The 27,071-nt window shown below is 35.1% G+C and overlaps 1 protein-coding gene across 1 annotated transcript in view; it reads left to right on the top strand.

Moving 5' to 3' along the window:
• LOC306878836 (ubiquitin carboxyl-terminal hydrolase 43-like) overlaps positions 1 to 27,071 on the top strand; it is a gene marked incomplete at its 3' end in the record, with an annotated part of 99,275 nt that overhangs the window by 41,388 nt on the left and 30,816 nt on the right. Inside the window, exons 4-6 of the mRNA XM_079431395.1 lie at positions 7,492 to 7,584; positions 10,973 to 11,108; positions 14,263 to 14,407. Of these exons, the coding sequence (XP_079287521.1) occupies positions 7,492 to 7,584; positions 10,973 to 11,108; positions 14,263 to 14,407 (374 nt within the window). The remainder of the gene's footprint in view (positions 1 to 7,491; positions 7,585 to 10,972; positions 11,109 to 14,262; positions 14,408 to 27,071) is intronic.

Genomic DNA, 27,071 nt, shown 5'->3' with positions numbered 1-27,071 from the left:
CTGGACTTAAAGGGATAGCTCACCCAAAAATGAAAATTCGGTCATCATTTACTCACCCTCAAGTAGCACCAAACCTGTATGAATGTCTTTGTTCTGCTGAACACAAAGGAAGATATTCTGAAGAATGTGGGAAACAGAACAGTTCTGGGGCACCATTGATTTCCATAGTATTTATTTATTTTTCCTACTATGGACGTCAATGGTGCCCCAAAACAACCTGGTTACAAACTTTCTTCAAAATATCTTCCTGTGTGTTCGGCAGAACAAAGAAATTCATACAGGTTTGGAACTAGGGTGAGTAAATGATGACAGAATTTTCTTTTTTGGGTGAACTATCCCTTTAAGTTGTGGCCTGTTTTTGTAAACCTGTTCAACCTGCTGTGTTGCTGAAAAGTTGGGTGCTGAGTTGTGAGCTGTCAAGGTCCCTTCACTACAGATTGCAGCGTGAAGGCTATACTGAATGCTTATGTAAAACATTAATGGATGCACTTGTCGATTTTTCCCACCCAAGTAAAATAGATAATGAGAAAATTAAAGTATAACAAGTCTTCTTTATACATATGCCGTAGCTTCTGAGACAGACATTATTTTTTTTTGAGTTGGATCATTTCATGGTCTCATCCAGTTTAGATAACTGAATAATTAGAATTGTTATTATGGTTTGAATAATATGAATCAGACTCATCTGGTTCTCAAACTCATTGACTCATTGATCTGATTCTAGTAGTAATTTAGTTAACAGCTCACTGGAGATGATAATTTAGTGTTCTGTAAAATAAAATTAAAAACATATAGGAACATAATTGCAGATGTGGACAAAGTACACAACTCTATTACTTGAGTGAAAGTACAGATACTGCTCGTTAAATATTTCTCTATTACAAGTGAAAGTAAAAGAACAGAAGTACTTGCTTTTAAAGGTATATTCCCCTGCCTTTCCAGGAGCCTTGGAATATAGTGCAAGGGTTGGGATACATATATTGTACCTTTTTATTTTTATTCATTCATTTATTTATTTGTTTATTTTTGGAGTTTGACAGCTATTTGAAGTTGTTGAATGGAAAAGATCTATATCAAAATTATTGAAAAATCCTTTTTTGTGTCACATGTAAATAAAAAACACACATACAGGTTTGGAATGGCATGAGGGTGACATCATTTGCTAATTTACCATCATTTGCTATTTAATTTCAGCTCCATTCTTGGATCAAAGAGAGTTCAGTACTATTGGGGGTCATTAGCAGGCCCATGCTGAATGTACACCCAGAAAGGCTCAGAATGCTTGTTGTTTAAATTCCACACATACTCTGCCCCTTGTGTTTGTTTACTACTTTGCCTGAAATTATTATGCTTTCAGCTACCGATAAAACAAAATGTAAGTCTATAGACCACATTTAGGCTGGATCATTTGACCTGATAAACAGTGGCGTAACTTTGCTTTGAAAAGTGGTGGGGACACCGCACAAAACGTTTTGCTATTTGTTTATTTAATAACCGAATTTACTTGGTGACTGATTTCAGAGTTGGAAATGCACTTAATTTCCACACATGCATCACATTCACAAATATGTCTATAAACATCCAAATAAGCAAAACGTAACATTCACAATGTGGAACAACTTGCTAAAAGGACAACTTGCTAAAAGTAGGTGTGATCAATGCACGCGCTGAACGAAGAATCAACATTACGTCAAGAGTCAAGACAAGCCCACAAAATGTTTCCTCATCCAATCAAATAATTTAACCAATCCTGAACTACGCAAAACCTTGTGTAAAACATGAATGAGAGTTCATTTGTGTTTGAAATAGTTAAACTACCTTTATTAATTAAATAAATTAAATTGTTTTGACGAATCTTTTTTTTATGACGTTTTTATAAAAGCTCTATTTTTTCCTCCCCCACCCCACATGTAAAGGCTAGTTAACGGTAAATGTTGCTACCTATAGCATAAATGTTAAAACATCAACAAAATGTCCAAAAGAAAGTGTGGAAGTGATATAAGAAGCTTTTTAGTGAAGCAGCCACGCACAGTAAAGGCCATTGCACACTGAGTCCGAATTTTTCGTCCGAAATTTTCGCACGTTGAAAAATAAATACGACCTCACGTTGTCAATCACGTTTGCACACTGCCTCCGAAATTGTCGTCCGTCAAAAAAAATCGGATCGGGTTCGATTTTTTGCGTTTTTTGCATCCGTATAAAGCATTTTGAGATGCTTTGAGAAGGTGTTTTGACCATTCAGAGCCACCGTACAAGCGAAAGCCAAAATCCAAAATGGTGTCAGACAAATTAATACACTTCGTCTTGCAGCACAGAGCACTTTATGACAAACAAATTGCGGAATACAAAGATACAGAATATAAAGAACTGCTGTTGCCTATTTTTTTATGCCTGGCGCGCACCTTTCCGATGCCGCAGTTCGGGGGGTGTGTGTGTGTGTGTGTGTTGGTGTATCCATACCTCAGACAGTCTCTGTTCAGGATAAATTGGTTCACGGAAATTGGTGGTCTTCTTTTTAATATGTGGATTCAGTATCGCTAGCAAAGTATCAAACTGAGGCACTGACATCCTGAAATAAACTTTGAATCTCTCGGGATAATCCCGCAGCTCTTTGATAAGGAGGTGGAACTCTCCTTCCTCTCTGCGCAATCTAAGGATTGGATGGACCCAATATTTCCTTTTTCTTTTTCTTTTTTTAAAAAGAGAGAGGCCAACAAAATCATCCTCACTGCTTGAAGACATTTTGTATAGTTTTGCGAATTCTTTCGCAACGGATTAATTAAAACGCATTGGACTCAGTGTGCAAGGTCTCTGTGCGTGATGAATTTTTAAGAATGCGAAAAAACGCATGCGAAAATTTCGGACTCAGTGTGCAGAGACCTTAAGACTAAAATACAGTATTAACATTGTAGACTACAAATAAATTTTAAAAGAGGTACAGGATCTGTAGACTAATTAATTATAGGGAAAGGAAACTACATATCCCATGACGCATATCGTGTATCTCGCGATAGTTTCACAAGGAGACTTAATATTCATCTTTGAGGATGTTGAAAAGCTTCTGACCGGCGGAAAAAATTGTTAAATGAATGAATTAGATTATGAAGAGTGACGATTTGTAGATGGTGCTTTTCCTTTAATACATACCTTACGCAATCTATTTTTCAGTTACTTTTTAAAAGTGGTGGGGACAATATCGAGCCTGGTAAAAAGTGGTGGGGACATGTCCCACCCGTCCCACCCGTAAATTACGCCTATGCTGATAAAACATTTGCTCCAAAGTAGCTCAGTTCACCTTTTCTGTGCAATTTTCTGCAATTAAAAAGAGTACAAATACTGTACCTCACAGAGGGATCTAAAAAAGAGAAAAGATCGTACCAATGCATTATTTAAATATTATCTGAATTGAAGTTAACAATCAGGGTTTGCAATGTACAAAGGTTTAAAAGGAGAAATAAAAGAACCTCATTGTATTTAGATCAAAGCTCTGTCATTGAGCAAAGTGGTTTGACTTTCTTTTGTAAAATTATTGTTTCGTCTTTGATGAGCATAACATTCACTGGCGTAACATTACAGAACAATTTGACGAATGACCTTGAGGAAAGGGTAACACAGGGATACGGTGGACTGACTCCACCTTAGCCCAACAAACCAATCACGTTCTTCTGACATCTTGACCAGACTACTTCAAAGACAGTTTTCTCAATGGACATCCCACCATGCTATAGAGAATGTGAAGCTGACTTCATGCCGCATTGAGTTCTGGGAAACTGCTTTGTTTTTCCACCATACTGGGAGGATCACGTTGCCATTCCGCTGTTGAGTTTAGGGCAGTATTTAGATTTTCTGTCACGATTGTGAAAAATGTCACCATTGTGTGTCATGAATGCTGCATCGAGAAGTGCAAAAGTAACTCTGAAAATTGGACAATGCAGTATTTATTTATTTATTTTTGCCTTTTCTCTGTGTAAAAACACCAAGGGAAGCAGGTCGTGGAGATGACGAGAAGACGCCAGATAATAAATCTCTTAATAATGTCACCGATTAAACTCGATAAAAGAATTACATTGCAACGTGTTTTTGAAAGTTTTTAATTTAGTTTAATTGAACAATTAACATTACCTTTGCGAGTATGAACAGGGACATTAAAACGCTTAACACAAATAGCACTTAATGTTGCTTAAGGTACCAAGATAGTGATAAAGACAAAATTGTAAAGCATACTATGCAGATACACACATAAGCCCAAAATGTGAATGCAATGCGTAAAGCGTTTTCCTCGTATAAAGAACGCTTAATGCACTGAGACAGTGATATTAAAATACCACATTCTATACACACCTATAAAGCATACTATGTGCAGATAAACTGATGAACCTAAAATATGAACTTTAAATACGGTCTGTCTTAATGCATAAGCATTTTCTTCATTACGTGTAATTAAACAAGTTGTTAATATTCAGGGCTCATCTGCTTGTCTTTTAGCATCACTGTTTTCCTACATTAAATCACCATTTTAAAATGCTACAAATCTATTCACAAGCTTCCAGCTATTTAATTTTAGTTGTCTTTTGTTGAAAAAAAAAAAAAAAAATACAGTGTGCTTGTGTTTGTTTGCTGAATGTAACTCACAATTTCTGATTCTCTTCCGTGCGACCACAGAAAAATGTATATACATTTACAACAGTTATTATTTTGTCCTTAAAATGTTTCCAACAAAGAAATGGATCGACATCTGTCAGATTGTTGAACAAACATTTTATTTGAATAATCTACCATATGATGGCTGAAGCAGCAGCGAGCATCCAGCGGTAATCAGATCAACATTGTAAAAAAAATTCTACAAAACTTAAGAGAAAAAAATTAATTATTAATTTCAGCATTTGTAGCAGAAGGTGATGCTCCCAGAATGGTGACGGTGCCCCAGCATGCAACGCGGCATGACTTCACATTCTTTATTGAAAAGGTCCAAATTATGTGCCACAATGTTGAGGAATGTTTACATATATATTGTACTATTGTTTTTGTTTTGAAATTTTGATCATTCTCACGTAATAGCTCTCACGTTATATTTTCTCGTGTCTAGTTTTTTTTTTTTTTTTTTGAGTTCTCTTTCACTGCAATTCCACTGTCCTTGGTTTGTGATTGGTTCCTGTGTATGTATACCCCCTGCTTGGTTCAATTCTTTGTCTGTTCTTCTTGTTAGGTTGTTTAGTGTTGCTCCTGCATTTCTCTTGTTACTAGTTCCAGACAATATTTGTTGCTTGCCAATAGATCCTCACCTCACCTCAAGTCTCTCCTGCTCATCCAAGCAACTGTGACAGTAATTAAACGATATACTTTTGATAATTTGATCAAATAGTTCTAAAATTCCAAAAACATTTTATGCAAAACAGTTTCTCCCTTTTTATTCTTTTTGTGAAAGTGGTACGGAGTTGATTCTGCCATGGCTCTGTATGGCAAAGTATAAGCCACAAAATGATTCTACCCATGTAATTTCTGTCAACTGATTATGCACAGTTAATTAAGCAGCCAATTATTGTCATTGCTGATATAATGTTCACATGCTGTTATTTTCACCGCTCTTCATCATTCATCTACATCTTCACACTCCTCATACAGTCTTTCACACTAACAAGTGCATCATTTATTTGTATGTGGCGCAAATACAAATATCTGTTGAGTATGTGTGGTTGTAGGTATGCACTGCTATTTTAAGGGGTCTCCGCCGGTTGATATGACAGCCCTGCCAAGTTCACGAGAGACAATTGGACCCCAACATAATTCGATTTCAGCTGCATTCTACGTCTACTGTTCCTTCACTTTCTTTTTCATTTATTCCACTTACAGATGTCTCTTCTATCCTTGTTTCTCACTCCCATCATCCTCTCTGCTTCTGTGTTCATTTTTCATCCCTCTATCTGTACTCGCTTTTTGTTCCCGCTGATATTCTGCACCTGCAGAACTCAAATGCATTTCCAGTGTTCAGCTGTTGAGTCAGGAAGGGAAGCTCTATATCAGGCTTAGAGACAGACGTGCTCATACAGTCCCCTTTCCAAAAAAATAAAAAATAAAAATATACACACACAAATATAAATCACAAGATATATATAATTGATATTAAGATATTAAACATATTTAAATGCTAGAAGGGTCACAGACAATAACATTTCTTCAGACAGTGCAACGGTTGGTCTTCTCATGATACAAATTCACAAATCAGAGTTGACCAGACTTGAATTTTAAATGCAGTGAAATGGAACATAAAGTGGAACATAAAGAGCTTCCCTTAAAAAAGAAAAGTGTTTGTAGACGTGATGATAAAAAGAATTTCAATGAATTATGTACTCATGAAAATACAGTAAGTCCTAATATCTTCTTAATGCATCTATCTTTTTTTAAGAATGTTTATGGGTTTTCTTTTTTTACATTAATTCAAGACAAGAAGAAAAGGAACTTAACCAGCAAAATTATCAGGGAATTTAAGAAAAATATTGTAGTTTTAGGATTAGGATGAAGTGGCAAATACAGGACAATAAACCACAGGGAAGCCTTTTGTAATTTATGAAATATATATGCTGGATCTGCATTAACAACATAGTTAAGCCAGTTGTAGCAAAAATACTGAAGGACAAGAAGAGAAAGCCCATATTGTCAAAAAGCTTAAGTCATATTGCAAGAATGAGAATCAGACTCTCTTTGAAGTTATCATATGAATCATACGAACGGTTTTTGAAAATCTAAGCTATACAAATAAAGAATACAGCCATGCAGTCTCCTTAGACACACATTTTAATAGAATTGGCTGTACCCTTTCAGTTTAACATGTCTCACAATGTGAGATTCATAAAGAAATAATTTCCTGAATCTGGTTTAGAAGAACTTGACTGACTTACACAAAGACCAGACCTGAAACCCTCTAAACACTTTCAGGATGAATTGGCATGCTAAATCAGAGTCAGATTCAAGGTTGTTTTAGTAGCAATGGGAGGACCAACTCCTTATTAAAGCCCATTTTTGACTGTAAAAATTAAATATGTTTTACTTTTAATGTTTTGCCATGGAGTGTATAAACATTTTACAGTAGAAAAATTGTTGATACAGAATATGGGTGACTGCAGGATTTCATTTGAGGGTACGCACAGATACAGAGTATTTATTTATTTATTTTAATTGTACAGGGCATTTTTGTCCAATTTGCACTCATTCATTTCAGACCCCTGGCCAGGGTTATGTAATTCAGTGAGAGAAGAGTTCAAACAAATGCAATCTTTTTCGGCCAGTTCACTGAAAAGAGAGAACTGACTCAAAAGAATGATTCAGTCAACACAAAAAATTTCAGGGAAAATGTTTCTCAGGTCAATCAAAGCACTTGTTCTGGTATGCACAGTGCATATAGCCATACAGCTGCAGGCGCCACTGATACACAGTGCAGTTCATTGGTAGATTCCAGGTAGAATTAAATGTCTCATGGTTATTTCTATTTTTCAGGTCATCATTGACGTGCCCTCATTGCCTTAAACAGAGCAACACTTTTGACCCTTTCCTGTGTATTTCACTTCCAATCCCACTGCGACAGACCAGGTATGTCTTCTGTCTCTGTTTATTTGGAATCTATTAGGACTGTTTGTCTGTATATGTTTTTTGATGTGTGTTTGTATATACAGCAAATGTGTGTCTGTGTACGTTTGCTATTGTGTGTTTAAGTTTGTTTGTGTCCTTGGCTACCCTGAAATACTGCATGTGATGAATGACTAAGTGCACAGCTCTTAACAGAACATTGTCTCAATTTTCTTAGATCTCAAATACTGCCAGTCAGCAAAATCTCTCTGTTGAGACTGTCAACCTGTCAGTAAAAACCGATAATAGAATGAGAGAAATATATAGAGAGAACTATGGCTCATCATGAAGGATTTTACCAGTAATACTGTTCGAAACATTCAGATTTTCTCTGAATCCCTAACTGCCAGATTTCACATTCATTAAATTGAAAAGAGAATGTCTGCACTGAAAGTTTAGGGGGCCAAATTTGAAGGTCGTCAGTAAATGTCAGTGAGTACTAGTTTTAGTACTAAAACCTGCCATACTTATTGTTATGAATTATTAGAAAAACATCTATTAAAATAGACAAATGCCACGGACAGACAGTAACAATTCTGTCAGCAGACTAGCACTGCTCACATGTGAGTTGAACTCCTGGGCAAGACTTTAGGGGCCAATCAGATGTCCTCAGCCCTACAGTCCCAAAGTGCTGCTGGTCAGAACAGTGCCGCTGGTCATCCTCTGCCAACAGAGATACCAAATACAATAAATGATTTAGATCAGTCTCTTTCAATGAGCTGTTGGCTGAAACTCATCAAAACTTTCAAGAAATACTTTCTTATTTAAGAAACCATTGTCATTTTTTGTAAAATAAATTAATTCTCATTATTGTAATACAATCTGTACACAATATTTTTTAATTGAACTAGAATTTTTTTGTTGTTGTTGTTCATTTTTGTACAGGCGATACTGCCAAGATGTATACTTGCAATTGTATTTTACAAATATAGGCTACTTCACAATTTAAGATTATTTCACCCAAAAATGTAAATTGTTGTGACCAGATTAAGCTTGAGAACCAGATCAGTACATATCATTCAATCCAGTTTCGTGAACTGGATCAACCAATGTATTACAATGATCTGATTAAAAATAATGGTTCTGTAATGGTATTTCTCTCATTACTTCTCATCTCTCATTAATGCAATATGGTCTGTTCCTCACAGAAAGTTATCATAATGCTTTAGAAAACTTATTAGAAAAATATCAACCTAGGCTTATTGGAAAAAACGTAACACTGTTGACATTTCAGCAAAACGGTACTACATTGCTTCTTGTGTGTTTCACAACACTGACATATCCAATGAGTGGCGCTTAAAATGCTTTTGGTTTTATCCGATACAGATGAACATGAATCTGGCATTGTTTCACTATATTAGTTATTGTATATTATGGAAGTTCAGAAATGACCCGGGGCACTAAATGGTTGATGCTATATCATTAAACCTAAACCTGCCCTAAACCTATATTGTTAACAAAAGTAAACATGAGATGAAAAACACATTTTTGAAGCAATCATGCCACTCTAGCTTCTACAAACCTTTAAGCTCTTTTATCATAACTTGTTTTTCACTGATGCCTGAGCACTTTTCGTCACAAGTGTAGTGCTGTACCAGGTGTGCTATATACTGAGCATGTTTACCATGTCAGAAAAATGATATATATGGAGCTGGTTATGTGATACGAACTTTAAAATGTGTTTACGAATCATAAATGGTAAAAGTGTTTAGAGCTTATAATATTGCAAGGAGATGTGCAAAAATGAATCTTTGTTAATCAACAACCTGCCCTTGTAATCATAGTTTTTATAAATAATATACAAGTCATTGATTATGTCATGGCACTATTGTACTGCTTAATGTCGTTAATGTCAGCTGAAAAATGGCCACGTTAATAAGTCAATAACTGTTTCATATATGCATATTTTTCTTATTGCCAATATGAAACAGATTCACCCTATTAGTGCATTCAGCATTGACATTAAAGAATATTATATGTGATTAAGCTCATGTCTGCATAGACATTTGGCATGCAGCAAACAGTACTTTCCAGAGTAATTGTACACAAATATGTCTTTACAAGAAGTAACACATCCAACCTGTCACATGACTCTCACCATTGCGTGCCACCAGAGATAAAATCTAAAAGGATTCAGTTGTCTTCTCACTGGTCCACTCGAGTGAGAGTGTGGTTTTGAATAACTGAGTGCTTTTGTTGGGTCCAGCATTTCACATATGGCTTTCAATAATGCAGCAGAAAGTCCATCCAAGTCTTTAGAGCCACAACTGCAGCTGCAGTGAAAAATGCCGATGCATTGAGGCAATCATCTGCTGTTCGACTGGCTTGTTTGAGGCCATTTCCAGCCAAACAAATACAGTTGGAAACAGATCAGGTCTCAGTTCTAATGTGCATCCACAAGCTGCGTGTATGTGGTAGTGTTGCTGTCCAGACGTGCTGATTTTAATCTACAGTACCTTCACAAGCTGTACACAGAAAACACAGACATATCTATACTGAGTCAGTCTGTTGGACCTGTGGCAAATCTGACTCATTACTGACTTTATCACGTATTCTTTCATATGCAGCATTGGTAACTAGCAAAGCAATAAGACAGAAGTGGATGTGTTACAGTGGTTTTAATCATTGTTAAAAGGATGGTCCATTAAAAAATGAGAAATCATTTTATCACCTTTATGTCATTCCAAACCTGTATTGCTTTCTTCCTTCTGTGGAACACGAAAGAAGATATTTTTAAGAACATTGAGAGCCAAACAACATTGACTTCCACTTTAAAAAAAAAGAAAACATGTTCCACAGGAGAAGAGAAAGTGATCCTGTTTTGGAATAGCATATCGGTGAGTAAATATTGACAATATTTTATTTTTGGGTGAATTATTTTATGTTTCAGAATAAAACGTGACATTATATTGAGCTTTTGTCAACTACAAATATTTCAAGTATTTAACCAAATGTTTTCAAACCCATTCAAAAAAAAAAAACATTGACCTCTGGATTACAGAAACTGAAGTGCTTAAATGATAACTTGTTTCTGGGTTTTGGCCCACAAAACATATGTCCTCCCTGCAGCTGTCAATCCACCCTTAGCAATAGATCATGTACTGTAGACTTTGTGGCTGTTTTAATGTGGAATTTTCTAATGGGTTTTTAGAATGGCAGCTTTCAATTTATGAGTAAAAATTTATGGAGTATGTGGACATCATTACTTTGAAGATACTTTCCAATTTTTACTCTTAAATCAAAAACATCAAGGAACCCATAGTGAATTAGCTGAATTGTCCTACAAATTGATATCATGACTGAACAGTTGCATTCGATGATGTGCTAAATGTGTATGTTTTCGTTTGTTTAGGGCCCTTAATGTGATTCTGGTGTTCAACACTGAAGGTCAGCGGTTTCTGAGAGTAGGGTTGGCTGTGCCTCTCTTTGGGTCTATCTCAATGCTCAGGGCCATGGTAGCAGAGGAGGGCAAGATCTCTCCAGACCAGGTAAGACCTGATGTCTGTCATCTCATTTTGTCTCTCTCTCTCCCTCTCTCCGTCATATTTTCCTATTCCTGAACTTAATTGTGTGTAATACACACTCACATATTGTATTGTAATGCACGCGCACACCTTACACAGTCTTGCCAAAGAAGAATTCTTCTTGCATACATCTTCCAGGCTCACAGATAGTAATAGCGAACAAATGCGCTATTCATACTCCATTAAACTGCCTTCTCTGAATACACTCCATCTGTTGGTTAATGGAAACTTCCCAGACTTGCTCAGCCAGAGCTCAAGGTGTTATTGTGCTGCAAGATGCACATTTTTAATGCCACTGCTATAATCCTTACAACATTTATTAATTTACATATTCACTCACTGAAACCTTGTGCACATTGAGTTTGGCTTTTGTTGGGTTCGACATTTTACATGTCATGGCTTTTTTAGTAATGATGATTTTACCATGATTTTATCAATACAGTAGATTAAAGAGATTGTTTAGATTGTTGAGTAGATTGTTTGGAACCATTTCAGTTTCATTTGTCAATGCGGATGCCAGAGCATGACTTAAATTATCAATATTGTCAATCATGACAAAAATGTATATTGTACAGTCTGACATTAATAACCGCTGATGTTGAACAGCATGATCGTTCTTTTCTCATTCACACCAAAATCTCTATTCCCAGTTCAACATTGTTTTGATTGATTACTTATTATTATTAGGGGTTCAAGCATGCAATACTGAAACCCTCTTGTATCTGTTAGGATTTTTTATTATTATTATTGTGGGATAACAGTAATTTTGGTAAAATAAAAAGACCCTTTTAATTTTATTGCACTATAGCAATGCACTCAAAATTAAAATGTACAACCAATCGATGCTATTATTTTTTTCCATAATACAGTGTGCAGGTTCACATTCCATGTCTGACAAGGCAGTTGTAGTTATAGCACATTTCATACACTATGGTAATTTATTGTGTACATATACAGGATAAATAGAAAAATAAAGAGTAGGTTCATTTTTAAAGTAATAAAATTGTGTAGATTAGTTTGCTAAAATCTTTATTTCATGCTTTTTGAGAAGTCATTGATCCATTTTAATTACCCATGGCAAAATACAGGGAACCACAATTATATAGAAACTGAATAATTTATCAATTTATTCAAGTGTTTTAATTTATCTGCTTGACTAATTTAGTGCATTCAAATTATACACATATAATGTGTTACCTGAGGATGGATAAGGATATAATGCATCTGGGAAAGAATAGATGGCCAGATGCTATTACTGCAAGGTAAAAACCCTGTTACCATCTTTTTTTAAAAGGTTCTTTCTTATCCAGCTCTCAGTGTCTCCATGAAAGGGACTAACCAACCACCAAGAATTCTAACATTCATGGGGTTTTATTGGTCACACTTTATTTTAAGGTCCAATTATCGCCATTAACAAACCATTAACTACGACTTTTGCCTGAATAAACTCCTAATTTGCTGTTTATTAATAGTTAGTAAGGTAGTTTGGGTAGATTAGGGACGTAGAATATGGTCATGCAGAATATGTGCTTTATAAGTACTAATAAACAGCCATATGTTAATAATAGGCATGCCAATAGGCAACTAGTTAATATTGAGAATTGGTCCCTATGCTAAAGTGTTACCGATTTTCTACTTTTTTCCTCTGCTAATAATTGTATAAGAAAAAATGTATTTAGATTTCATTTAGACCACCATTACTAATCTTCTACACAGTAATATGTTGATCTCTTCAGCTCTGTCAGTAATAGGCCTACTGTGGAGAGGCTTACAGGATGCTATGGCTATTTCAAAGCCACCCCCAAATAATATGAGAGGGCAGACACATCAGCGCAGGGCACAGCCTTCCTCAGAGATTAAGGGAAAAGGGATTACTGACTACCTACTTAGCCTAAATCTCAATACTGAATATTATATGATGGGTTCAGGCAACATATTTTTATTTAGCCTGTTTCACAGAGCTTATAATAGGTATTACTTAGCAATTTGGAAAAATCTGCCTTGTTTAGGGGATCTTGCACTGATATACTAATGTAGATGGTGTCTCCCTCTTGTGGTGGGAGGTGATAATAAGGTGAGTGTGTTAGTGTATGTGCATGGCTTGTTCAGAATAGCACTAGTCTCAGCCTCAGACGTCACGCCCACGGAACGTTGGCTAAATGTCTGATGCATATGGCACACTAAAGTGGAAACACTTCAGGAGTTTCGAAGTCGTCATCGGATTGGTTGAATTATACAGGATTTCCGGGAGACGTGTGTTGCGTTCTTTAACGTTCCGCCTGGAAACAAAGATGCCTTGATGCCAAACCCCCTCACGAAAGAAGAAAGCCGTCGTGTTTACAACTGTTAAGACAACAAACTGTGGTCAAAATGTGAAATATTAAAAGTTTGTGGCATAGAATCTTTAAAATATGTCGGAGAGTTTTACACTGTTATTGTGGCAACACTTCCACACCCCTAAACATGATGCGGAACAAAACAAAATGTGATTGGAACGTGGTTGCTTTACCTGTCTGTCATATGACCTCTTGGGCGGGCCTTGGCCATTCAAAGCGGCCAAAGTTCCCAGACCTTCAGCCGTCAGTCTGAGGGTCTGGCTACACGAGACTAGCATACTACCATACTAACCTCTTACTGCATTATATACTACAAATTGTGCTGTATAACAGAACTGAGTGGTATATCCTAAAATGTAATGCTACAAATTGACATTCCATTTTCTGTTTGATATTAGCCACTATTTTTTATTTTTTTGTATATGATTTGTAATATAATATATAATATAGCCCATGTGTCTGTGTACACTTGTATGTGTGTGTGGTAGAGAACAAAAAAGTGGTGAGAACTATTGTAATGGTGTGAGTGAGTGAAACAGAAAACAATAGAAATAGATCTACCGCTGAGCCTAATAGTTTGTCATGCTGAGCCTTTGAGCTAAAATCCCCTTATCTGTAGATTTGTGATGTGACAACAGCTTTTGGGAAGTGGCTTGAGAAGAACCTGAAATCTTCTTTGTTTACTCTAGGTCTCAAGTTTCTTGTCCATGTGAATAATCCGTTTCTGTGAGTGATCCGTTTCCGTTTTACTCTCAAATCAACATTTCTCTTTCTCTTGATAGGTGATTTTGACAGAGATGAATCCAAATGGGTTCCAGCGCTCTTTCTCTGATGAAGATGACATGACGAGCATCTCAGAGAGTGATGTCATCTACGCCTTCCAGGCTCCAGCCCTCTTCACAAGAGGAGGCTCCATGCGATTCTCAGGTAACCATAGGGAAATAAGGAGACATAAGGAAATGCTTCAGGTTTCTAGCAACTTTAGTTATGGCTAACTGGATATTGACAGTTAGAGGTGCTGTAAGCGATTTCAGATGTTTGCTAACTTCAGTCTAGTCTCACAAGTCCACACATTTTACTTTTCGTGGCAATTTATTCTGGCCATGAACTGTCAAGTCAAGTTAAATATTATTTGTATAGCGCTTTTAACAATGCAAATTGTGTCAAAGCAGCTTTACATCGACTTTACATCTTTATACAGTCTGGCTCTGGGTGGCTACTGTGACCTCGGAATAAGAAAGAAACAGACTAATATTAACGTAGATGCCATTCTTCTAACAATGTAACAAGTACATCAGGTGTTTTGGGAAGTGTTCCCGGTTCCGGTTGACCTAATAATGCTGCCTAACAATCCTTTAACGGATTTGAATTATATAAATGCGATAGTGTATTATGTGTAAACCAGGTTAAAGAGATGGGTCTGTAATCTAGATTTAAACTGACAGAGTGTGTCTGCTTCCCGAACAGTGTTAGGTAGATTGTTCCAGAGTTTGGGCGTTAAAATGTGAAACGATATGATATGATTATGAAACTGATCAAAAATCTGACTCTTGATCTTTATATCAGAAGTTACATAAAGTCAGCCAATCAGATTGGAGCATTTTTGTGTAGAGTCACTGACAGGCAGGAAGTACCATTTTTTGGAAAAAAAGTTGCATCTGAATATGTCACACAGTGTTGTTAGAAAAAAAACATTGAGTCGTATTTTATACTTGCATCCAGAAATAATGTAAAATACCAGTAAATTAACATTATAAACAATATAAACATGCATTTTAGTTCCTATCACGCTACAAAAAAATCCTTCTATTGAACACTATTCAGAACTGAACAAGAACAAATAAACATATTAGTATTCATTATAAACAATTATATATATTCATTATATTATAATGTTATAATATATTATATTATATTATAATATATTATAATATATATTCATTATAAACGCCAAGTGCTTTACCACAAATTCATCAAAATAAATCAATAAATCACCATCATCACACTCAGTGATTCCACATTTCCACTGCATTTCAGTTTTTCTTCAATATTGTACAACAGTCTGTTTAAACTGAGCTATGCAACTTTTTCTGTTTCATTGACTGCATTTTAGTGTTATGACGAGTGGGCTGTAATGTCGATTAGCAAAAGATTTTTTGGTCTATGTTTTATGTGCTTGACGTTAATTGCCTTATATAAGTTGCAGCATGTTTCAGATGATTAAAAAGACATATAACTTATAATCCAGAAAATACAGTATTTCTTGACACTTTTTTGCTGTTTACCAAGCCTAGGGCTATTACGGACAGATGTGATTTCTTTGGACACCTGTTTCAGTGTTATCTGTCAGGTAGTAGGGACATTGTATGTGTGGTATTTCAAAAAAATATTTGCTTAAGGCAATTTTAAGAAAAATGCAGGCATAAAAGTCAATGTACTGGAAAATGTAGCATTATAGAGAGATATTTACACAGGAATATTTCAAGTGCACAGTGACTTATTAGTCCAGTGATGTTTTGAAATGACAAAATGCAGCATGACTTCTTCCCTATAAATGAGCTTGCATTTTGTGCTTGTGCTGTGTATTTTAATTTCACTGAACGTTCTAAAGAAAACTCTCACCTTGAAGATTAAGGCGCTCTGTTGAATTACAGATAAAACTGTGTTTACGAGACTTCAGATAGTGTGGTTGTTTATTATGGCTGTCAGGTGGATGATTGAAGATTGATAACAATGCAAATTATGCTTATAGAGGTGTCGAGAAAAATAGAGGTTGTCAAAAATGGAGGACGAAAAAAATTGACACTCAACATGGCTGCCCCCATGAGGGGCAACTTGTAGAATAAAACAACTTTTTTTAGCTACTGATGTTACATCCCTTTTGAAAAATAAGCACACTTAGCATATATTTAAAAACAGTAGTTAGCCTATTACAGAAATAATATACTTTAAAAGAAAATACTTAAATGCAAACTAATGTAATGTTTTCGAACACTTAATTGCGTGTAAATTGCAATGCAATGTATTGTAAATGAAAATAGTAGTTTCAATTTGTATTAAAGGTGCATATTAAAACTCAATCAACACACCAGTTTACAGTTTAAAGTTCATCGCCCTCCAATATGTGAACATTGAGTCTGAGGAGGAGGGGGCGGGGGCGGAAGAAACCATATTTAGAATTTAGACAACAGTACCTATGTCAACAACCCTGTCATTATTATAGACTGCACCTTTAAATGCAGTTAGCTGAACTTTAGAGTTCATTTGTATATTGGTAAATTGCACATTTGTAATTATTATGTTGCTATTTAGTACATTTAAAAGTTCTCCTGTAGTCAATCATTGTATCTCTTAAAAACTGATCTTAGATCATATTTGAACATTTTTTTTTCCATATTTAAAAATAATTGATTTATGTCTTAAAATGGCTTAAATGTATCTCTACACCCTTAGCTCATTGAGTATACGCGGATTTGTGAATATGCTAATTAGTCTACGTCTCTGCTCAATGGCTCCAGCGCAGACCTGCACTACTTTCACTCATGTTGCAAAAACATGTTGTAAATAGAAACCTTTGACCAGATATGAAAAGGCCTGCCCCACACGTTGTCAGGATTGGTTAAATATTTGTGATGGAGGAAATAGGGGCCATTTCAAACTACATTTTTGAGACTGATTTTGGTACACTGCAGTTTTTAAGGAGAATATTCTCTGCAATGGTGTTGACTGATTAATTTGCACATGGTTTGTCTTTTAAGCTAATACAAAACCAACAGATAGACATGTAAACAACAGTAAAAACTTGATTTCACCACAGGAACTTTAAAACACACATTTGAATAACACACAGTTCAGTTAAAATTATAATCAAATATACTTTACATATGCTTTATTATGCCAGTCAAAAAAGACACATCAAAAAAGTGAACTGACAAAAGATTATTAAAACATACACTACCTGCCAAAAGTGAATAATTGGAATAATGAAGATTTTAATGTTTTTAAAAGAAGTATCTTATGTTCACCAAGGCTACATTTATTTAATTAATAATACAAACAGTAATGTTTTAAAATATTAATAATTATTAACAACTATTTAAAATATTAACAAATTAAAATATCTGTCTTCTATTTAAATAAATGTTCAAATGTAATTTATACACTATACAGTTATACAATTTATACAGCCATTACTCAGTGTCACATGATCCTTCAGAAATCATTCTGATTTGCTGCTCAAGAAACGTTTATTATTATTAATGTTAAAAACATATGACTGTACATGTACAGCAAAGTAATTCACATGATAGGTTGTTTACCTTATTATACAGGGGTCACATGGTTCTTTCAAATCATTTTACTTGTGCAGCTGCTCATCTGGCTGTCAGCTGTTAGCTAATGACTGTATGTAAACTCTTATACATATTATCCATCTTAATTACATTGCTGATCATAGCAGTTACTTATGCAGTCATTGTTAGGTAGCATCAGGGTAACATTGTTAATGACTCCTGACATAATGAAATATCGTATACAGCATAAGTTTTAAATGTGGTTACAACTGAAAATATTGAATTCGAAGTGTAATGACAGGCTCATATACTGTATACTCATATACTCCAAATGTTGACCTCTGTGAAGTTGGCACCCCTTAAAAAGAAATAATCACCAAAACTATACCATTCGTTTGTGCTTTGTTTGTGCTGATTTGTGCCGCAAAACGAACGTTTGTGTTGGTTTGGTGTTTGAGATATTAAACTTTTTTTTTTTGACCGTGTGACGTCACTCTCCACCCCATGTTGCCCAAATTGCTCCAAACCAGCGCAGTTCGTTTGTGCTGGTTTGTGCCGTTAAAACAAACGCTGTATCTATTTTCCTTCCTTAGATATAACCAAAATATTTTTGGGAGCTATGATGTCACTCTCCACCCCAGTTCGTCTAAATCGCACAAAACTGATGTCATTCTTTTGTGCTCGATTTGTGCTGATTTGTGCTGTTGAAATGAACGTCAAACATATTTCCCCTTCTTAGAAATAACAAAAACTATTCTGGGCAGTGACGTCATTTTCCACCCCATGCCGTCCAAATCTATCCAAATCGGTGCCGTTCGTTTGTGCTCAATTTGTGCTGGTTTGTGCCGTTAAAAGAAACAATAACCATGACCTCTTCTTAAATAGCCTATAACGAAAACTTCACTCCCCGTTTAGCGCGGCCGCTGAGTTTAATAATAATTTAATAATAATAATAAAAAGTTAGTGTTTGTGCTGCCTTGAAATTTTAGGTTTAGTCAGCTCCAAGTTTTCACTAACTTCATATTTCAAGTTGACTAAGCTTAAATTTCAAGGCAACATTAAGTTGAAACGGTGAGACCGTCTTTTTTTTTTTTTTTTTTACAGTCAGTCAAATCATTCTAATTCGTTTGTGCTCGATTTGTGCCGTTATAATATTAAACATCTAGGCCTATAATTCCCCACGAATATTCATTAATAGTAATATTAATATTAATTAGGTCATTTATAAAAAGGAAAGGAAAGGGAAGTGGTGTGTGGCCAAGTATGGTGACCCATACTCTGAAATTGTGCTCAGCATTTAACCCATCCAAGTGCACTCAGTAGTGAACATATACCCAGAGCAGTGGGCAGCCAATGCGGAGGCGCCGGGGGAGCAGTTGGGGGTTCGGTGTCTTGCTCAAGGGTCTCACCTCAGTCGTGGTATTGAGGGGGGAGAGAGTGTTGGTTATTCACTCCCCCCCACCTACAATCCCTGCTGGACCTTAGACTCGAACCCACGACCTTTGGGTTACAAGTCCAACTCTCTATCCATCTTCACACCAAATGCCACGTTTATTTGTGCTCGATTTGTGCCATGAAAAGTAATCCTGGTAAAATTCTTCTTAAATAGGCCCATTTAAAGGGGGGAAAACAGAAGCACTTAATATGCCATTATCTATAGGCTGTATGTAACTGTAATTGCATGGTATTATTGCATTTAACAGCTAATATTATTATATTATAATATTATGTTAAAGTTTTTCTGTCCCCCTTACAAACGATTATTTATCGCACTGCATAAGAAAACAAAAAGGACATAACGGATTGCAGAAAAAGTGCTCAAAGATAAAATAGCCTTAAGCTATACTGAATGTGTGCATACCAGGAAAATAAAAAAGACCACAAAAAATGTATAGATACTGTACATAGCAACGAGGTAAAACTTGTTATTAATATTTTGCAATCAAAAACTCACATGAGCATGTGGTAGGCAATTTTTTAACACATCAAGTTATGATATGCAATTTCATTTGATTTAATTCAAAGATTTTTTTTTTCTTCACGCATAGCCTATTCCTCAAAGAGAAAATACAGCTGAGCAATATCATGGTAATGTTTATGCTTCGAATATTTCATCTGCAATATGCATAATGCAATACACATTTAAATAATAATAATCAAAATCATAATACACAATAGGCTACTAGAAAACAGTCAATGTCGATCTAGTCAGCTAGCAAGTAGTCAGGCTACTTGCTAGCTATATAAAAATGTACAAAGTAGCGTTGTTACATTAAAGAGCCTGCATGCTTTTAACGGATAAAAATAGTTTTGTTGGTAGGCTGTACCTTGGTATAAATTATTTATGAATCAGTGATATTTGTTACTTTAATATAAACTAGTTAATTTAGTCCTGTGTTGCATTTTTGTAACAAATTTGAATAAATAGCAACAAACAAGAACATGAATATGTGATATTAAGTTGCTTGTTCTGAGAAAATGAGAATTTTGGATTTGGTGCTTGAAGTCACTGGCAATAAAATTTAGAAAAACGTTGTAAACCAGCAGATTTGCAAACTAGACAGGAATTTGGACGAGCGGCTTGCCTGCCATCACTTTTCCTCCAGATATTTGTAATGTTTTACGGAGGAGAAATAAATAGAATGTTCTCTTTAATGGCATCTAGCACAAACGAACGGAGCCGTTGGCATGGACAGAGAGCGCCCTGAATTAGCATATATTTGTTATTCCTAGGGGGAATATGTTCAGTATAACGGCACAAATCGAGCACAAACGAATTAGAACGATTTAGACTCACAGTAAAAAAACAAACAAACAAACAAAAAACGGTCTCACCATTTCAACTTAATGTTGCCTTGAAATTTAAGCTTAGTCAACTTGAAATATGAAGTTAGTGAAAACTTGGAGGTGACTAAACCTAAGCACGAACACTAACTTTTTTTTATTATTAAACACTGCAGCCGCGCTAAATGGGGAGTGAAGTTTTCGCTATTGGCGAAATCGTAATTCGAATTCATTAAATACATTCGTTTTTGCGGCACAAACGAATGGTATAGTTTTGGTGATTATTTCTTGTTATGGGGTGCCAACTTCACGGAGATCAAATGTTGCCTTCCTTCTTTCTGATTTGGCCTTTTCTACTGCAGTGATTTTTTTTTTTTTTTCTCCCTTGGACAATTTCTAATCAGATGAGACCGTGTTGGGTGTCTGCCAAGGTGTTGTTATTGAAAAATGAACTTGTGCTTGTGTTACATTTAGAAATTGATATTCCATCTGATGAAAAATAACAACACTGGGATTACTGCAAAGAAAGACAAATGGATTGGCAATTTGAGTGTCCGTCCTTGTTCTTATCTGTATGCTGTGTTCTTTCATCCAAATAAACTTCATTGTGGTGTAATCCTCTACTACAAACATGATAATGAATGGATCTATGTGTAAGTTCAATTGAAGTAAATTCTTTTAAATGTATTTGGAGTTTTAAGAGGTTTTAGAGCTGGACCTTCAATGACCAAGCCCATGGTTACAAACAAAAATGCCATAAAATAGTGTTAGCAATAACCTTAGGCAGAACCAAGGATCAAAGGATAATCCGTCTTCCTCTATTTGGCTTGACTGGAGGCAATCTTGAAATAAACAGTAATTTGTGTTGATGTATTGAGGCATGTAAACTGACCAACTTTCTTTCGAGAACATTTGGTCTAATCCTATTGCAAAAGATTATTGTTATTATGAATTTTCACTTTTTATTTTCACTCATGCTTATTTCATTTCTGAATGTTTTGAATCTATGGATTATCTCATGTTGCTTTATTTTCCAATTGTCAGAGGCTCCAGTGAATTGTAGTTACCTTAGATGGTAATTACAGCTTGTCTATATCAGGAAAGAAATGCTGCCCAGTTCTGTCTTGGGCCTCATTTCTTTTACAATGTGCAGTATATTAAGAGTGTTCATCTAGCTGTGAGAAACTTTAAATTGCGTTATAAATAACTTTTTGCTGACTTTGCTTGAAGGCATGTTTTATACGCATATAGCTACTACTGCAGCGGAAGCTTCAGAGACAGTTTGTCATAGACTCTCTGCCTCATTACAAGTTACAGTTACCGATCGGCACTAAAATGTGAGTTGGTGTCTTCTGTCACTCTGCAATTATGTCACAGCTTATAAAGCACTATTTTAAAATAGCTGGATTTTTAACAGCACATTTTTATAAGAACATGTTGAACCACCCTCTCAGATTCAAGATATATTGGGATATTGTATGTATAATTAGCAATGGTATGTGATGTAATACCCCTACAGTAAAAGTATTAAATAATATTTTAGCATATGCAAAGAGTAAATACCTTTGGCTCCTCCTTTTGCCTTACAATAAAACAATGGCAGAACAGATGTTGTTCCTGACCTGTAGTTCAAAGAGCAGATCATGTTTATAGCAACACCAAGGTCATGGGATAGGTTTGATTGCCAGGGAATGCTTGCACTGAAAAAATGTAAACCTTGAATGCAATGTAAGATGCTTTGGAATAAAGCGTGCTAAATGCAGGCCAGTTGTTAGTTTCAATGCAATGCAATGCAATAAAATAAAATAAATCTCTCTTTTTTAACAGTAGAGTTATTATTGGTTCTATTTTTTTTTCTGTTCAATATTTATATCTATTTACAGTGAGTTTTTTTCATTTGTTTACTGTCAGTTATACATTAACTAATTTTGCCTGCAAAAATACAAATTTGACAGTACTTTACATATATGTGACCCTGGACCACAAAACCAGTCTTAAGTCGCTGGGGTATATTTGTAGCAATAGCCAAAAATACATAGTATGGGTCAAAATGATCTATTTTTCTTTTATGCCAAAAATCATTAGGATTTTAGGTAAAGATCATGTTCCATGAAGATATTTAGTGAATTTCCTACCGTAAATATATCAGAACTTAATTTTTGTTCAGTAATATGCATTGCTAAGAACTTCATTTGGACAACTTTAAAGGCGATTTTCTAAGTATTTAGATTTTTTTGCACCCTCTGATTCCAGATTTTCAAATAGTTGTATCTCGGCTAAATATTATCCTATCCTAACAAAAAGAAAGCTTATTCATTCAGCTTTCAGATGATGTAGAAATCTCAATTTCGAAAAATTTACACTTATGACTGGTTTTGTGGTCCATGGTCACATATTATGAATTTACATATAATGTGGTGATAATCCATCTACAAGTTTTCAGTGTATATTAAAGTTAACCAGTTAACAGACTTGAAAACTATTACTAGCATTTTAACAGTCTATAGTAGCAGAAGTATAAATGAATTAGATGGCCCAGTCTGGGTAGTAGGTACTGTACAATATCTTTGCCCTCTTTTCCAGCACATATACAGAGTGCCCTCCCCTAGGAAGATGTGATTGACAGATGAGGTTAGAGGGTCATCTGTCTGAACAATTCTTAGGTCAGCTTACGTCTGGATCGCTCTGAAACTTAAGTTGATAGAGGTTTGTTGAGGTCATGTGTAACTGAGCAAAAACACACTCCACTTCTCTGATGGTGTGTAACACTCTTGTAGATTTCCCTGGTATTGTCTGGATTCTCTAGCCCAGACCAGTGAAGAATTCATTCTGCATGGGCTGCTCTTTTACTGCCACATAAATAAATAAATAATAAATTACTAAAATCTAATGTTGCTATTAAAGTCCTCATCTTCCTCAGAGATTTTCTGTCATCATGTATCTACTCTGGTGCGGTGGAATTAAAGTAATAGTCCAGGTTAAATACAAATTAAGCTTGTAACCAATTCAAAATGAATCAACATTATGCCATATGTGCTGTACAAGTTACTTAACTTGTATTGAGGCAGAAATGTTTCTGTAAAGCCACAGTACATGACTCTCATACAAAGTAATGTTAAATATTTTCTCTTTGAAGTATTGTATCATGTAGTGAGACATGGTACAGATGTGATTGAAATTTAGTACCTTATAAAGAGTCCTGTGGAGTTCAATGCTTTATTGTTATATTGTTGAAAATGTTAACATGTAATTGCCCAGTGATATGTTCAAAGATGGATAGTACATCCTACTTTGCCTGCATATGTATGGTATATTCACGTAAAACAATATTATACTATATAGCAAATCTTGGCTGCGTGATTGTTTATATCATCACAAATTGTGAACCTAATTATTGCAAAGCTCTCTAAATAAAGTTGGATATATATTACATATCCAGCTTTATCTGAATACATACAGTACAGTCAAATAAAGGGACACACAGTAGCCTATACTATACTATATCTCAACTGCCTGATTATAATTTTTTTTCGCAATGTAACTATTATTGGACAACTCTTTATGTAAAGTTGGACATATAAGTATGTCCAAGTTTATCTGCATACATACAGTATAGTTCCTGTGGGCAGTATACTATATAGCATATCTCACATTCTTGATTTCTTATTTCGTTGCAAAAAGGGAAACATGTATTGTTATATATATATATATATATATATATATATATATATATATATAACAATATATTATCACACAGCTCTGATCTGCTAAATGCAACATGAAGCTTAAGATATTAAGATATATGTCAAGCTGCTTTGAAACAATGCATATTGTAAAAATAGCTACAGAAATAAATTTGGCTTGACTTAGTCAGGTTTTAAAATAAATTAGTGTTATAAATGCATTCATTCATATATTAATTCATTTACGTACCTCATAATGTATAATCAAAATATCATAACTGAACCTTCTGGTGGACTTCTCTATGGTGAGGAATGCAGGACTTTTACAATAATTTAAAATTCTTAAGCAACGGCTCTGCAAACTCACGTTCATCTGCCTCTATTAGAACTAGGTCCCCACCAAATAGACTTGGATGTACATAACAAGACCAAATAAATAAATAAAAGATCTGTCCTGACTCACTACTTCTTTCTCTTTGTAATGTTAAAATAAAACTGAGCATAAGATTTCTGTCCATATTCAAAGGAACTGCATTGTTCTATAAAGGCATTCAAGCTGTGGGCTGATCTTAGTATTTGTGTCTGTAAAAGTGTGAAGTGCGTGTGTGCATGTGTGTGTGTGTGTGTGTGTGTGTGTGTGTGTGTGTCAGTGAGGGCCAAGTTTAATTAAGGCTCTCACAAGCTCACAGTTCCCCTCTTCAATCTGCTCCAGCTGGCCCTCAAATGACACTCTGACGACTGAGGCCTGCCGTGAGTGTGTGATAGAGAGCGAATCAGAGAGTGAGAGAGAAACCACTTCCATCCTGCCATGAAAGGAAGATGCATAAGCACTTGAAACATGATATTTCATTGGATTGCTAAAGAGAACCAATATTTATCCAGAAATACTTATTTTGATGGTGTCTGTCATACAGTAATCATCAGGCTATGTAGCAGTATTCATATTGTATGTAGAATCTAATCTAGGAATAGTCTGAAAGCCTAGAGTTTTTCGTGTTTAGTTATTTAAAGAAAGCCTAAATATACACTACCGTTCAAAGGTTTGGGGACAGATTTTTTTAAACAATATTTTCAATAAATAATGCTTTTATTCATCAAGGATACATTAAATGAATAAAAACTGAAAGTAAATACACTGACATAGTTTCAAAAAATATATTTTTTTAATAAATGCCGTTCTTTTGTATTGCAGTCTGTGCAAAAATATTATACAGCACATATGTTTTTAACATTGATAATAATAAGAAATACCAAATCAGCAAATTAGAATGATTTCTGAAAGATCATGTGACAGTGAAGATTAGTAATGGCAGCTGAAAAAACAGCTTTGCCATCACAGGAATAAATTACATTAGAAAACAGTAATTTTTTACTTTAATACTATTTCACAATACTACCGTATTTTTAAACAAATAAATGCAGCCTTGGTGAGCACAAGAAACTCAACCTTTATAAAACTTATATACAAGAATATTATTTAAAGCGATGACATTTTGTAAAATTATTTCTTGTTAAATGTATAAATAGCAACCTAAAATATATATCAAGTCAGACTGATACCATTCAGACCATTAAGTCATGACTGATAACAAATATTTTTGAACTCTTTTAAACCAAACCTGAGCTGTCTCATACCCTCTCGCTCACAAGCACTCGTCAATGCGAGCGTCTGTTGTTGCAGTCTCCGCTATTTTGTGGTCGTTGTCCGTCTCTTTCGTTTCGTTTTCTGCTGTGAAACAATGGCCCGGGACAGTGTTGTCACTATGTGGGCAAACCTGATTACTGCAAAATAACTTCAGTGCGCATGTGCAAGCTGAGCGTACAAAGTACTAAAATCGGATGGTGCGCATACTGTTCTGATGACGCAATTCGCGTCACGCGCACTGTATGCTGTCCCTTGCGTACACGGAAAAAGCGATGTATACTTTGTCCTTTACCATCCAAATAGGGATAGAGAAATTGTATTTGCAATTTTTCTTTAAAACTTAATTTATACCAAAAGTTTGCCATAAAATATACATTGGTCCTCCGAATTCAAAATTATCAGACACATTTATAAAAAAAACAAAAAACATTACACATTAAAAACACATTAACATTAAAAGTAAACTGTCATTTTAAATTGTCATGATGCGGAAAAGTAACAAGAGAAAGTGACATCAGTAGAGTTTGTTGAAGTTCAAAAGTTGTTCATGCTTAGGATTGTGTATGACGTCCTGCATTGTTGGTTTCCAATCATACTGTAGGATCAAACATCCACTTCTGATTGAAGTGAAAGATCATAGCATGCCAGCAGTCACCAAGGAAAGCAAAGGGAAGTTGAATGATGCAGAAGTAAAATGTGAAATGATAGCCTACATGTTTCAAATACTACTTAGTGTCAACACATCCTGATACACGATTGATCAGAGAACACTGCTTACTGCAAGTCACAATTTTCCCTCTGCTTTCCATTCAAACCATTTAGGGAAACTAAGCTGCAAAAATGGGTCATTCAGAAATCATATACTGAAATCACCAAGAGCATATTAACATGTGACCACCTACATTTACATCTTCATTGTCTGAAGTAATGCAATTAGATCCAAGAAGCTGTGCTTTACAGTGATTTTAGAACAGCTGAGGAACGTTGTTAGTCATGATGCAGAGTGGAGTACATATACAAATTTTTAAATATATTTTTTTTAAATGTAAATGCTACAGAATTGTACTTACTGCAAATGTAATAGGATGAAACATAATTGACCTTCCTTTGTATTTGAAGACTTGAAAACTGTATGTAGAATGATCTAGTTATTTATAATTATATACTGCTATTTTAAAACACTAAGA

This window comes from Barbus barbus, assembly GCF_936440315.1.
Source record: "Barbus barbus genome assembly, chromosome: 13".
Lineage (NCBI taxonomy): Eukaryota > Metazoa > Chordata > Actinopteri > Cypriniformes > Cyprinidae > Barbus > Barbus barbus.
This window is presented reverse-complemented; position numbering and strand designations above follow the sequence as displayed.